The 13519-nt window shown below is 41.0% G+C and overlaps 1 protein-coding gene across 3 annotated transcripts in view; it reads left to right on the top strand.

The window, feature by feature from the left end:
- The window catches only part of rtn3 (reticulon 3), a 36700-nt gene that overhangs the window by 16353 nt on the left and 6828 nt on the right, over window positions 1-13519 (top strand). For all 3 annotated transcript variants that reach the window (XM_018671085.2, XM_018671086.2, XM_018671087.2), the window contains 2 exons: window positions 8880-9087; window positions 12356-12494. In XM_018671085.2, coding sequence (XP_018526601.1) covers window positions 8880-9087; window positions 12356-12494 — 347 coding nt within the window. The remainder of the gene's footprint in view (window positions 1-8879; window positions 9088-12355; window positions 12495-13519) is intronic.

Below are 13519 nucleotides of genomic sequence, written 5' to 3'. Positions count from 1 at the left end.
TTTTCATTAAGATGACACAAAAGCTTCAATCTACAACTTTCCATAGAATTTACTGTTGACATGTCATTTGTTTTTGTTTTTTTTAATCTTATTCAAACAACATCCGGTCTAACAAAATTGTATTGGAGAATTCACTTCTTTCAAAGATTCATGTCATCATCATCTGGCATGCACTAACACAACCCATAGTTGCTAGTACTGCAAATAATTACAGCATGATAGCACATGTGCACATGTGCTATCATGTTGGAAGAATGTTCAAATGCCAAAGAACAGTTGGGTAGTAGGAGCAGGTGCTCTTGTGTCAAAATGTCTTGTACCTGATGCACCAAGGAATACTAGAGATAGTTCCCCCTGGAGAGAGACAACTCCAGTCCAGGATACTAAAGCTGTAGAGACTGCAGTTGTCACAGATTATAGGAGCCAAAACATAGTGTAGTGTGTTGTATGGACAATAAGGCTGCATATGGTCTAGTGATTCTGACTCAATTTGAGTTTATAACCCTCTCCTGCCCTCTGTCCTTTACAGCTCGGCAGTGGGCCATTGGCAGAGAGTGGGTGGGGGATTAAATATGGTGGCCAAGTGTTCGCTTGCAAGAAGCTTGGAGGTCACGCAGTACAGTCAATCCCCAGTGTCAGGTTTCTGTCTTCATGCAATTTTCCACAGTACACTTAGTGAAAGCCATGATACAAATATGAGACATGGTACAAAAAGATGCAAAATTAATTGTTTTTCTACATATCACAAATTATGTTAGTACAGTAATTCATACTCAGGTTTCAGTCTAGATGTCATCTTAGAAAATGTATGTTCTCAGATCTTCCAGTCCGCACATACTCAGTCCTCTCTTCTTCCAGGCTCAGCGTTCCTCTTAAAAACTATAAATATTAGAGCTGCTAGTCTGCTTGCATGTACCACACCTTTCTGTGATAATTATTGTGAATACTCTTTAATTAAAAGTTTACCAGATCAAGGCCAAAGCACTGGAATGTATTTCAGCAGCTACAGCAGCCAGTTCTGTAGTACCCCCCCTTTCTGCAAACATGATCTCCATTCCACACACACAGGCCCAGAAGCTGGTATGCAGACAGTAATCCCAACACATTCAGTGGTATAACTACATGTGCTGAATACTTTAACCTGGAGCTGGCAAACCAGAGAACAGACTGCTACAGTCAAAAACTAAGACAAAGTGTGCTGAAGAGGCACGAAATGTCATGAAATATCAGTCAGTTTAGCATCATTTTACAGCAGTTTTAAATTCTTTGTTCTGTGAAGCTTCTTAGCAGTGCACATTATGTAATCTTTTTCAAGATAGGATATTAGTGTTGAAGAGGAAGCTCTGTTTTGTGTTGTGTTTCATAGAGAACCGTGTATTGTTGAGTCCTCCCCTCCAGCAATGAGCTTGTGCTATTTTAGTGCTTCTCTGCAGTGCTGCTCCACAACTCAGTAGGTTAATAGGCGGGGTACACTTGGCAAGGTGAGTTTGTTTCAATTGGTGTGCCACTTGTCATGCTGGATATGCTTGTCATTTATTTCACTACCTTTCCAGTTTTTGATTAATGAAGCTTTGTAAAAAAAATAAAAAATATAAAAAATCACCACGACCATCTGTCAGTGAAACCCATATAATGGTAGTCAAAAGTGGTTCTCTACTTTTCTTTGTGGGCTAACTAATACCAAACTCAGGGCTTCAAAGATTTGATAAATCCAGCCATTTTGGTGTTTGGGATTTTTGTTAGTCCTCAGTTTGAAGATTGGTAAAGTGGAGGAAAGGCACATGTGAATATTTGAATCAAACTGAACCTCTATCGGTGCTTGGTATTTGACTCCTTATTAAACTCTCTCATGTGGACCTGTAATGTCTTGCTTGCTGTAATGTCCTGACAAAAGATTCAGTAACTTTTCTCAGGGATTGTAATGGGGTCAAATGAAAAATAGAGCACGGTTTAACGGCATACTGGTTTGTTACTTAAAATAATCTTACAGCTAATTACTCCAGCAGAACAGTTAGTAGTGACGCAGTTTGTAATGTCTCACTGCTACCCATCATTGTTTTGTTTTTTCAGCCCAGCAACTTTGCTCTCATAAACTCTGGATTCATCTAATTTCTGCTACATATTTGGCATAGGGTCTTGAATTTTTGAGTGCATCAAACTGTAATCACACAGTCCTTAATTTATTAACAAAACTAGGACTGTAACTAATGATTATTTTCATTGTGCAGTAATCTGTTGATTATTTTCTCACATTTGGAGTTTTCACAAAAATATGAAATCCCTCATTAACAAAAGACAAAACCTTAATTCAGTACATTGTCAAAGCCGCTTTGGCAGCAATTACAGTTGCAAGCCTTCCTAGCCAAGTCTCTACAAGCTTTGCACACCTGGATTTGGGCAGTTTATCCCATTCCTCCTGGCAGATCCTCTCATTCTCTGTTAGATTGGATGGAAATTGTCTGATCTGCCATCTTCAGGTCTTCACAGATGTTCTATGGGGTTTCAGTGTGAGCTTTGGCTGGGTCATTCATGGACCGTCAGAGACTCCAGCCTTGTCTTGGCTGTTCCAGGTCATGTTGTGCTGAAAGGTGAACTGTCACCCCAGTTTCAGGTCACGAGCAGGTTTTCTTCAAGAACCTTTCTGCTGCATTCTGACCGGTCTCTCTGTCCTTTGGAGTTCTGCTCAGAGAGTTCATTTAAAAGACTGAGAGTACTACTAACAACCTCAATAATAAACAGTTGAATTAACACCTGAGATGGTGTCTATAAAAACTCAACATTATATTGTTTCTAAGTTTGTGGCAAATCTGTTGTAATGATCGTTGTAGATTATATAGCTATAGTACCAAAAAAGTGGCCAGGGTTAGGACACAACAGCTTTTTTTGTTTGTTATGTTTTGGTTTTTTGGACAATTAATTGTATGTTGTAATAATAGTGATAATAATAGTGTGAATGCTGAACAGCGCACACTGACAACAACATAGCACCTATTAAATCTGCTATATGTTTGGATTGCATGTGACCCCACACTCAGGGCTAAACCCTGGATCTTCACCAGAACCTAGAACTGCCCACGTTACAAGTGGACTAAATAATGTTGACACAGTTCCTGCAGAAAATAAACATGTAAAGCACGATGCAACCTGATGCAACATGTGTGTCTAGCTCTGCAGCAGTGATATCAGCACATGAAATCTGACTCAACTATAACTGAAAAACTACACTCAGTCAGTCCCTACCTTGCATCCACTGTAAATCCAGCATCAGTCCTGGGGCATGTTGACAAACCCTTTTATACTTTTAAATTATACTTGTCACTTAAGATTGCAGCGAAACGGTACATACAATTGATCTTTTAAATTGTAGTATAATTCAGAAGGCCTAAATTATTGGTCCACTGCCACCTGTTTCCTCCCAGTCCTGTGGTTGTGTGTGTAGCTTTAAGAGCAGCACAACACAACGAAAGCAGGTCACTGCACCTCAACAGCCACTGGGATTTCAGCAGAGTACAGCAAGGGAGAGAGAGTAATGAACGAGGGCCAAATTTGGCATTGTTGCTGCTGGATGAAATCATCACATCTCTGAGGAAGTCAACTTTGCAGTGCAGTTTAACGTTTTCAAATCAGTTCTTGAAAGGGATTTCTAAATCCACTTGTCCCAAATGTTGTCAGCTCACTGAGTTGATGAATGAAAATTGTATTGTACTGGACTTATGAGGTCTTCTAATTGTAGGCTCATGAGATAGAAACAGAAACAATGGAGATCTCTCGGTTTCTGTCTGTGCTTCAGCAGTGCTGCTGTTGCTGCTCGTCTTCTAAACTCCTGCAAACAGGTTAAGCTCTTGGAATTATAATAATTTTATAATAATAATATTACCTAAGATAAGATAAGATAATCCTTTATCAGTCCCACAATGGGGAAATTTACATTGTTGCAGCAGCATAAGTGATTGAAAAGATGAAAAAGACAGAAATATGAGTAAAGGCAAGATTAAAAACAAGATAAGGCTATAAAAATATACACAACAGTATAAACATGAGAATGCAGTAAAAAATATTAACAGAAGAGCAATAATCACAGGATTTTATACCTAGAGACAGAAATGAACTAAATACAGATATTGCACATTTGAAAATGGAATTGTACATAATGATATGACTGATAGCAGCTGTTTTGGATTAATTAAAGTGCAGAAAAAAAAAAAAAACTAGTGAAAATGGTCCATGTGTGTATGTGGTGTACTAGGAGCAGTGCTGGTTGTAGAGTCTGACAGCAGCAGGAAGGAAGGACCTGCGATACTGCTCTTTCACACACTTTGGGTGAAGCAGCCTATCACTGAAGGAGCTGCTCAGTGCTGTCAGACTGTCCTGCATAGGATGGAGCTCGTTGTCCATCTCACCCCGTTGTCCATCTCACCCACCACCTCCCAGGGGTCAAGGGGGCACCCCAGGACAGAGCTGGCTTTCTTGATCAGCTTGTGTCCAGTCTCTTCCTGTCCTCTGTTGAGATGCTGCTGCCCCAGCAGACCACTCCATAGAAGATGGCTGATGCCATAACAGTGTCATAAAAAGTCCTGAGCAGTGCCCCCTGCACTCCAAAGGACCTGAGTCTCCTCAGCAGGTAGAGTCTGCTCTGAGCCTTCTTGTAAAGTGCAGTGGTGTTGTCTGTCCAGTCCAGTCTATTGTTCAGCTGAACACCCAGGTACTTATAAGATGTTACCATCTCAATGTCTCTTCCCTGGATGTTCACTGGTGCTGGGGGGGAGTGTCTGCTGCTGCGGAAATCCACCACCAGTTCTTTGGTCTTCCCTGCATTGATCTGGAGGCCGATTCCGCAGGCACCAGTCCACAAAGTCCTGCGTCAGTTCTCTGTACTCCCTGTCATCCTCATTTGTGATGAGGCCGATGACTGCAGAGTCGTCAGAGAACTTTTGCAGGTGGCAGTGAGGTGAGTTGTACTGGAAGTGTGCAGTGTAGAGGGTAAAGAGGAATGGAGCCAGGACCGTACCCTGCGGAGCCCCTGTGCTGCAGACCACCATGTCAGACATGCAGTCCTGTGTTCTCATATACTGCGGACGGTTGGTGAGGTAATCCAGTATCCAGGATACGAGATGCTGGTCCACCCCCATGAGTTCCAGCTTGTCCCTCAGGAGCATGGGCTGTATGGTGTTAAAAGCACTGGAGAAATCAAAGAACATGATTCTCACAGTGCTCCCAGGTTTATCCAGATGAGAGAGAGCTCTTTGGAGAAGGTAGATGACTGCATTATCCACCCTGATGCCAGGCTGGTAGGCAAACTGCAGCATTTCCATTGACTGTCTCACCGAGGGCCGGAGATGGGTGAGAATCAGCCACTCCACGATCTCACACAGCTGGTCTGCACAGGACTTCAGGAGCCTGGAGCTGATGCCGTCTGGACCTGTGGCCTTTCTTGCCTTGATCCTCCTGAGCTCATCTCTCACCTGGGTTGTTGTGAGGGACAGATAAGAGCAGGGGGGCTGTGTATTGGAAGGTGTGGGTGGAGGGGGGTCGGTGTTTGGCACGAGGAGCAGTGGGGGGTAGCTGTGAGCTGAACACTGTTGGCAGAGGTGTGGAGGTGGGGGTGGGGCAGTGAACTGGGGGAGCAGACGAGGGGGCGGTTGCAGGCAGGGTGGTGACTGAGCAGGGCGGGAGAGGGGGCAGGTGGACTGATCAAATCTATTGAAAAACAGATTCAGGTCATTCACGCCACTCCTGAGTCCCCACACCAGTCTGGTGGTCTGGGTTTCCCTGGTGCCCCAGGAGATGGTTGGATGTCAACTGGAAGTGAGAGGAGAGGTGACCCATAGAGGGTGCTGTGTCTGCAGTCTGCTTACCACAGAGTAGAGGACATCACAGGCGTCGTTGGCGTTGGCAGAGGGGGAATATATGGTCAGCCATGTCTCTGTGAACACCAAGATGCTGCACCCCCGATATTCCCTCTGGTGCCGGGTCAGCGCCATCAGCTCGTCCATCTTGTTATGGAGAGATCTTACGTTCCCCATGATGACTGACGGAAGGACGGGTCTGTAACGTCTCCTCCGAGCGCGATGCTCAGCTCCGGCACGGCTCCCCCGTCTCCTCCTGCGCAGTTCGCGGGAACATTGGGCCTTACTTGGGGTAGCAGCTCTGAGTTGCAGAGCTCACCACACACAAAAACAACTAAAGAAAATTAAACAACGCGGACATAGAGAGGGAAAAAAAGTTAACAGTACGCAAGAGTTGCCACAACAGGCTGCCACTCGTGCGCCGCCATCTTGAAGCACTTATTAATAAAGCAGTAACTGCTAAACATTGAACATTCAAAAGCAAATTAAAAAACAAAGAACCGAAAATGGTATTGAAGACCTTTTTCATATAATGTCAGTTGAGTATCTATGAAATAATCATTGTTCTGAAATGAACCAGATTTGGTTGGGATCTAACTGCATCATCATAGTTTGAGAGATACTGGTTGTCTTTTATTACGTCATAAAACCTCAAAGGGTTTTTAGAACATGGATTGTTATATAGAGGTGGTGCTGAAATTTGGTGCTTTTAATGACTACTCACAGGGCTAGTTGGACTATTGTAGCTGGTCATATTACCTCGTCACGAACTTACTGTTGTTAGCTATTTACAGTAGCACTCCAGACTAGTTCTGTCACTAAGTAGACAATTAGTTAAGACAGTTTTTTCAAGACAAATATTTGTACCACTAAAATGTTCCCACCTTGCTGATTTGAACATGGGTCTTTAGCTGATTAAACTAGCCCTAACTTTTGTTTGATAATGTTTCTGTAACAAGAATTATGATGGCTGAAGCTCTTGGCAAGCAACCATCACCATCACTGGCCCCTGAGAGGAATATTAGGCACCAGAGAGAACTTATAAATAGCCCAAAATATCAGTCATAACTATTAGTTATTTTGCTAATATTTGTTTGTAATATTTCTAATATTACTCTCCGCTCACAGCTTATTAATCAAAACTGTTTTATTAGAATCAAAAGTTAATATTAATATATCAAGTAGCCTGCAGAACTTAAAATGAGAGGTTGGCTTAGTCGTGACATATGACCTTTGATTGTGTGTGTGTGTGTGTGTCTGTGTCTGTGTGTGTGTGCGTGTGTGTGTCTGTGTGTGTTAGAACATGTGATGCATGTGAGCTTTGCTGACTTGAGTTTGAATAATTAAAAATGCACTTAAGACACAGTTGTCATGGTTGCTAGATTTGATGCACAGGCAACAATAATATCGCTGACATGCAACATGATCGCCTTAGGAGCCTGCTGTGTCTATAGTCCAATACCAGTTTATTAATTACATCTGAACAACTGCAACAACTCCTACAATTAAGAGGTTTATGATTCTTATGAGCTTTTGATGGGTGTTAATTCAAGTCTGCTCAACAATGTGGTCAATTCTGAGGCTGTAGTTAGTTGTGGTGTTCTGTTCTGTCCACCCACATTGACATACTGTACATAAGACATCTCTGTCTTATGTCTCTGTCTTCAACTTCTCCCTGCTTTAAATCCCAGGTCACAGTCAGAAACATGGAAACGTACGAATAAAATCAAATTCCCTTTGCATTCCAATCCTAGGCCTAAGATCGAGGTTAAAGTCAAAAGTAGGGCTCTTACATTGCCAAAAATTTGTATATTTCCTAAATCCTTGGGATTTTTATTTCTCAGTTCTCAGTTGACAAATAGCATTTAAAACTGTGGAATGGGAGTTGTGTGTCCTATGAAAAAACAAATAGATCTCTGTAGCTGTTAAAATGTGTGTGGGTCCTATATAACGTGTGTTCCCATTAAACTAGCTGGAGGCTAGTTGTCGAGGCCTGAATCATCCCTAAGGCATCAGCCCACGTGGCTTCTCCACCACTTTTACACAAGGCTTTTTTACATACCCCCCTTTTCCCCATGCAGAGGGAAGGAGCGGCAGTCCAACATTACATAACTGCCCTGTATAAAGGCTGTTACTTCTGCATGCACGACTCCTCACAGGACATGCATGCAAACATGGGCATCTACAGCTATGTGCTTCTCTTTTATTCTTGGCTGCAGATGCCAGAGGAGGTTTATGGTGCATATTCATATTTTACTGGGTCCAAGTTGCAGAGTAGGGGTTTCTTTCCTAAGGACTAGCTGATTCTTTTTTTTTTTTTTTTTTTTTTTTTTTAGTTTTGAAAGCCAATACCAATATCTTTCCATTAAAGCAACCACTTGCAAATAATGAGTATTCAGTCCTCTAAATGACTGTAAACTGTCCTTTATCTGTAGAGATTTGGATCAGGTTTATAATAAAGAACTGACTTTATGTCTAATTTCTATTAGATTTCTATTAGTTCTATTTTACCTACAGTTACTAAGAAGCTTTCCTGTTTACTGGTCAGGTCCTATTTCAGTTTCCCATTAACGTAAATTTTAAACTTACGCCATCTTTAGTAGTTGTCTTAATAAACTGAGTTAGAGTTTTCTACAACACTAATTCCACCAGTGCAATAGAGTCATGTCATACTCACCACTCTGCTGCTCAAAGATATTTTCATTCACTATTCCCAGTTGTTTCTACATTTTCGTTGTTATGTGCATTTAAGCGACTGTCAGTGAAAGTCAACAGCTTCTGCACAGATGTTTCACCTGTAAGCCCTCCAGCAATCTAAGAGCATAATCCCTCCTGTGCTTCAGTTGAAACATCTGTGGGAAGTGTTAGGTTTTATTGATTGTTAATATTGCTTGAAATAATGGCAGAGTAGAAGCAACTAGTATTGACTAGTACCATTGAAATAAAAAACAATTACAGGTTTCATGATATTTCATTGTGAGCCAGTCTGAGCAAATCGTAATCAGTCTACCCCCCACCCCCACCTCTTTGCAGTTAAGGATCTGATCCACTGGCGAGACCCCAAGAAGTCAGGCTTGGTGTTCGGTCTGTCCATGCTGCTGCTGTTGTCGCTGGCAGCCTTCAGCGTCATCAGCGTGGTCTCATACCTGCTACTGGCCCTGCTCTGTGTCACCATCACCTTCCGCATCTACAAGTCTGTGGTCCAGGCTGTGCAGAAGTCTAACGAGGGACACCCCTTCAAGTAAGACCAAATCATTGAATTTTATTTGATTTATTTAACATCAAATCATAACATACGTTATCTGAAGGCACTTTACTGAGGGTGGAGACCTTACCATATTATAGAGAAATACCCAACAGTTCCCTGTGCAAGCATTTGACAACAGTAGAGAGGAGAAACTCTTTTTAAATAGAGGAGAAGGTTAATGGCAAAACCACTGTCATGTCAATTTTCCACTTTTTGACTTCTTGTTTGGGAGGTTTGGTTGACCTTGGTTTGATAGTGCCAGTAAAAATGTTTTTATTTTAAAGCTAACAATGGCAAAAGACTCATTGTTTTTTTCTTAATTTTTATGTTCTCTGAAATGGAGCATGATCAAATGACTCTATGAGATCCTACAAGCAGGAAGGATTCTTATTCTTCAAATTTCTGAAGTCCCAGGGAAAAAAAGATCACTGTCATGTACTATCCACATTTAGAGCACTTCCTTTTTGGTATTAGAGAAAATCACTGGTTCAAACTTGTAATGTTGATATGGCAACCAAAAAAGTAACGAAACGAAGTAAACTGGGGTTCCAAACTTGAAACTTGAAACACTGTTTTTGCCTTCTGAGTAAAGTAAAGCATAAAGGCTGATAGCAGCTGAAGAAATTAGTCTGTAAAATGTCGGGAAATAGTGGGAAATGTCAACAAGAAGTTCTCAGAGCTCAGGGTGATTCCTTCAAAGTGCTTCTCCAACCGAACCAAGGTGATTAATTAACGTAAACAGATAATCTATTCATTGTCTAATCTGCATTCTTTGCAATATGATGGAATATATTTACCATGAATTCTCAAATAAAAGCCAGTATTGAGCTAATCTCAAATAAAAATGGTGGTCATCATGAACAAATAGTAAAACAAGACAAGGACAAAAAGCTAGTATGTGGCTGGACTGTATATGGGCATGTATAGTGTCTCCCCTGCCGGGCCATAATACTGATATTGTCCACTTAAGCAAACTATGGAAAGGTGGAACTGTACGGTGATGGGTCATGTGATAAATTCCAGTGCAATGTACATTTCAGCAGCACTCTATGACATAACAGCAGAGACATACTGTTTACTGTTAAGCTATTGCCAGTGAAACTCAGGTGTTCACTCATCCACTTCAGATTAAAAGCCTACCAGAGGCCTTGTGCCCTTAAAGTTGTTCAGAAGCTTTTAATATGAAGCATCTGTGTAGAATTGTTGATTTACAGTAAAAAAAAAAAGCAAAAGCAACTGGAAAAAATGCAGTACAATACAGTATTTGTGTCAGAGAGGAAAAAGTGTTTTCAGCAGAGTAGTGAGAAACCTCTGCTGTACTGCTAGAATTAGTGCTGTGGAAATATACATTACATCAATAGCATTGAGTTTGTATGAACTGTACATCCATCTATCCATTATCTAAACCATTTATCCGTTAAGGGTCACAGGGGGCTGGAGCCTATCTCAGCTGTCATTGGGCGAGAGGTGGGGTACACCCTGCAGAGATCACCAGTCCATCACAGGACCAACACATATAGACAAACAACCATTCACACTTTCATTTCACACACATTCACACACATTCATACCTATGGTCGATTTAGAGTCACATGCATACATGTCTTTGGGAAACAGGGGAACATGCAAATTGCACACAGAAACGCCCCGGGGCTCAAACCCGGAACCTTCTTGCTGTGAGGCGACAGCGCTAACCACTGCACCACCCTGCAGTGCAGTCAAAAGCAAATTAAAACAGTAGCACATCAGAAAACAGAGGCCTGTCACAAAAATATGATAAGCTATAATATTAGAACAACAAAGTAATAGCATATAAACAAATGTGGTCTCTCTGCAGTTGAGTTAAATATATCCTTTTAGAATTTACCGTAGGTGTTCTCCAAACTTGTGAAGTTCATATGTTCAGTTCTGTTTTGAAAAAAAAAACTCCTCAGCCACATGAGTTTTAAAACATCATGCCGCAGGAGTATGTGCCAGAAATAATGTTGTCTTGATACCAAAATCATTACTCAGATAGGATACCTGCCTCAATATTTCTACACACATGTGAAACCTAAAACATCAGGAAAAGTAATGGAATAATAGATGACAATAATAGATGATTTTTTATACTTTTTTTTTTTTAAATCAATTAAAAAAAACCTCGTTAGAGCACATACCTCCACCAAGGAGCTGTATTGACCATGTGGCAGGCTAATCCTGGGTTTGAGCTTCATCACCATGATGTGTTGACAGTGAGTTGGTACATTTATGACATTAATCATTTGATTATTGTAAATAATTAGATCAGTATCACAGTTTTATGAAAGCTTTTACAGTATGCAGTAATCTGCTGTCTCCTAAATTTGACTTCATGTGTGGTCCAAAAATAGACAAAAATGCACATGCCGTGATTACCGTTACCAGTGCTGAGAATTAATTGTTCATTTTTAATTGGTGTTGATCTGAATACTTGTGAACACCTGATTTTTAGTAGCTTGTTATGATAAAGTTAACGTTACCAGTGTTAACGTTGTCTATGTATATATAGATGTTTGCCAAAAAAATCAAGCCAAATTAAACAGTTATCATTGGTTCTAACTGCTGGTGAAAAATGCTTGCTCGTCACAAAATAAATCATGCTCATTTGATGTACACTGGAGGATGTGGGCATTGTGTAATTCTTATCTTTCATATTCACTTACCTGTTGCTCTTTATATTTTTGAGACAGGTTGGAAAAAAATGGTTGGCACACCCCCTATGCCTGCATGGTGTTAAAGCAGTGGCATGAAGCAGTAGAGAGAGACAGGAAATGGGGAGAGAGAGTAGGGGAATGACATGCAGCAAAGGTCCGGGTGTCAAACTGGGGTCCAGCTGCTCAGGGCACTGAGGCCGTCATTCTCAAAGTACAGATACTAATAAAATGGGGAATAGTCCTAATTTTAATGGCTGGGTATTGCGATGCCTGTCTATTATCAGCATGCTGTGCAACACTAGCCAGACACTGAGTTCTGAAATCAAACAAGAAATCTGACTTGGCTACTCAAGTTATCATTGAGCCACTGGTAAACCACCCTTAGATCATGTGGTCAGTTTGTGCTACATGTTGTAATAGAATGTTTTTTATTGAGCATCTGAAGTGAAATGAGAGCTCCCTGTTTCTGTTTCCTCCTTGAATCCTCTTCATCACAGGGTGGTTCTGTACGTTTTCCTGCAGCACTTTCGGCCCTGACACTTAGCCTCATTTTGTGCTCACCTTCCCCTCCTCCTCCCTATCTGCAGAACACTCATAGATAAGGATGTCAGCATCCCTCCAGAGACTTTCCGCAAGCACGTGGACGCCAGCCTGACCTACATCAACCGAGCCCTAAAGCAGATGAGCCGCCTCTTTCTGGTCGAGGACCTCGTGGACTCCCTAAAGGTGAGTGTGGCTGCAGCCTTCACCCACGGCCCACTGTCATCCCATTTTAATCTTCATATAATGGAAAACTACTCCCACTCTACTCCTCTCCTGGGAGCAGTTTTTTTTTACTGATTAGTAACTCAACATGTGGAGGGAGTTGGTCTCACACACACCCAAAGAAAAAAAAATTTATATAACTCAGTTTTAAGGGGATGCTTATCATATGTACCCAAATATAAATTTTGACGCCTGGTGTTCATTGAGTTTCACTCATTTGATTTTTTGTTTGTTTTAGTCTAGTTTTCGTCACTGACATGTTAGTATCATTTTCTCATTCATTTTAAATGTGTATGTCTATTATGTCATTTTGAGGCTACAGCCGTCACCATCTTTGTGTACAGTTAATACACAGAACAAGAGAGATTTTGGGCAGCAAAGGGAACTGTTTTGCTAATCAGCAAACATCCATTCATCAGTCTTTAACATTATTGTTTAGTTTTTATTGATAAAAAATTTCATCATAGTTCTCATTTTCAGATGTTACTTTTTATTTAGTTTTAGTCTTGAACATAAAATGTGATTTATTACTATTAATTGACATTATATTAGGTCTTACAGAGTTATCGTCCTTGTAACACAACATTTCTTCTTTCAGCTATTTTCACCGCAGAATCTGAATCATGTAGCCTTGTTCCAGCTTTTGTTTCCACTGCTTGCAAACCACTTTGGGAACAAGTTCCTGATCAAGGAGATACCAAACAAGTTTTTGGTATTTTCAGGCTTTGGCAGTGGTGTTATAATCAATCAAGATGATGTATTATGACATCACAAAAGGATGATTTCATCGACTGCTGTTTGGCAGGAAGAAAGAATTAGATGAAACAGGAAAATCAATAAGTGGAAGTGGAGCTAACTGACAAACTGGAAAGTGGTTCACTGAGCTGGACACCATTTTGGGCCATCAACAGGTTTGTGCCAGTCCAGCTCTGCCCTGGATTCACTGTTGGCATATAAATTTGTATCTCATCTTGAGGTATTGTGAC

Source organism: Lates calcarifer, linkage group LG14 (genome assembly GCF_001640805.2).
Source record: "Lates calcarifer isolate ASB-BC8 linkage group LG14, TLL_Latcal_v3, whole genome shotgun sequence".
NCBI lineage: Eukaryota > Metazoa > Chordata > Actinopteri > Centropomidae > Lates > Lates calcarifer.
Note: the sequence above shows the minus strand (reverse complement) of the source record. Positions and strands in the feature narration are given on the sequence as shown.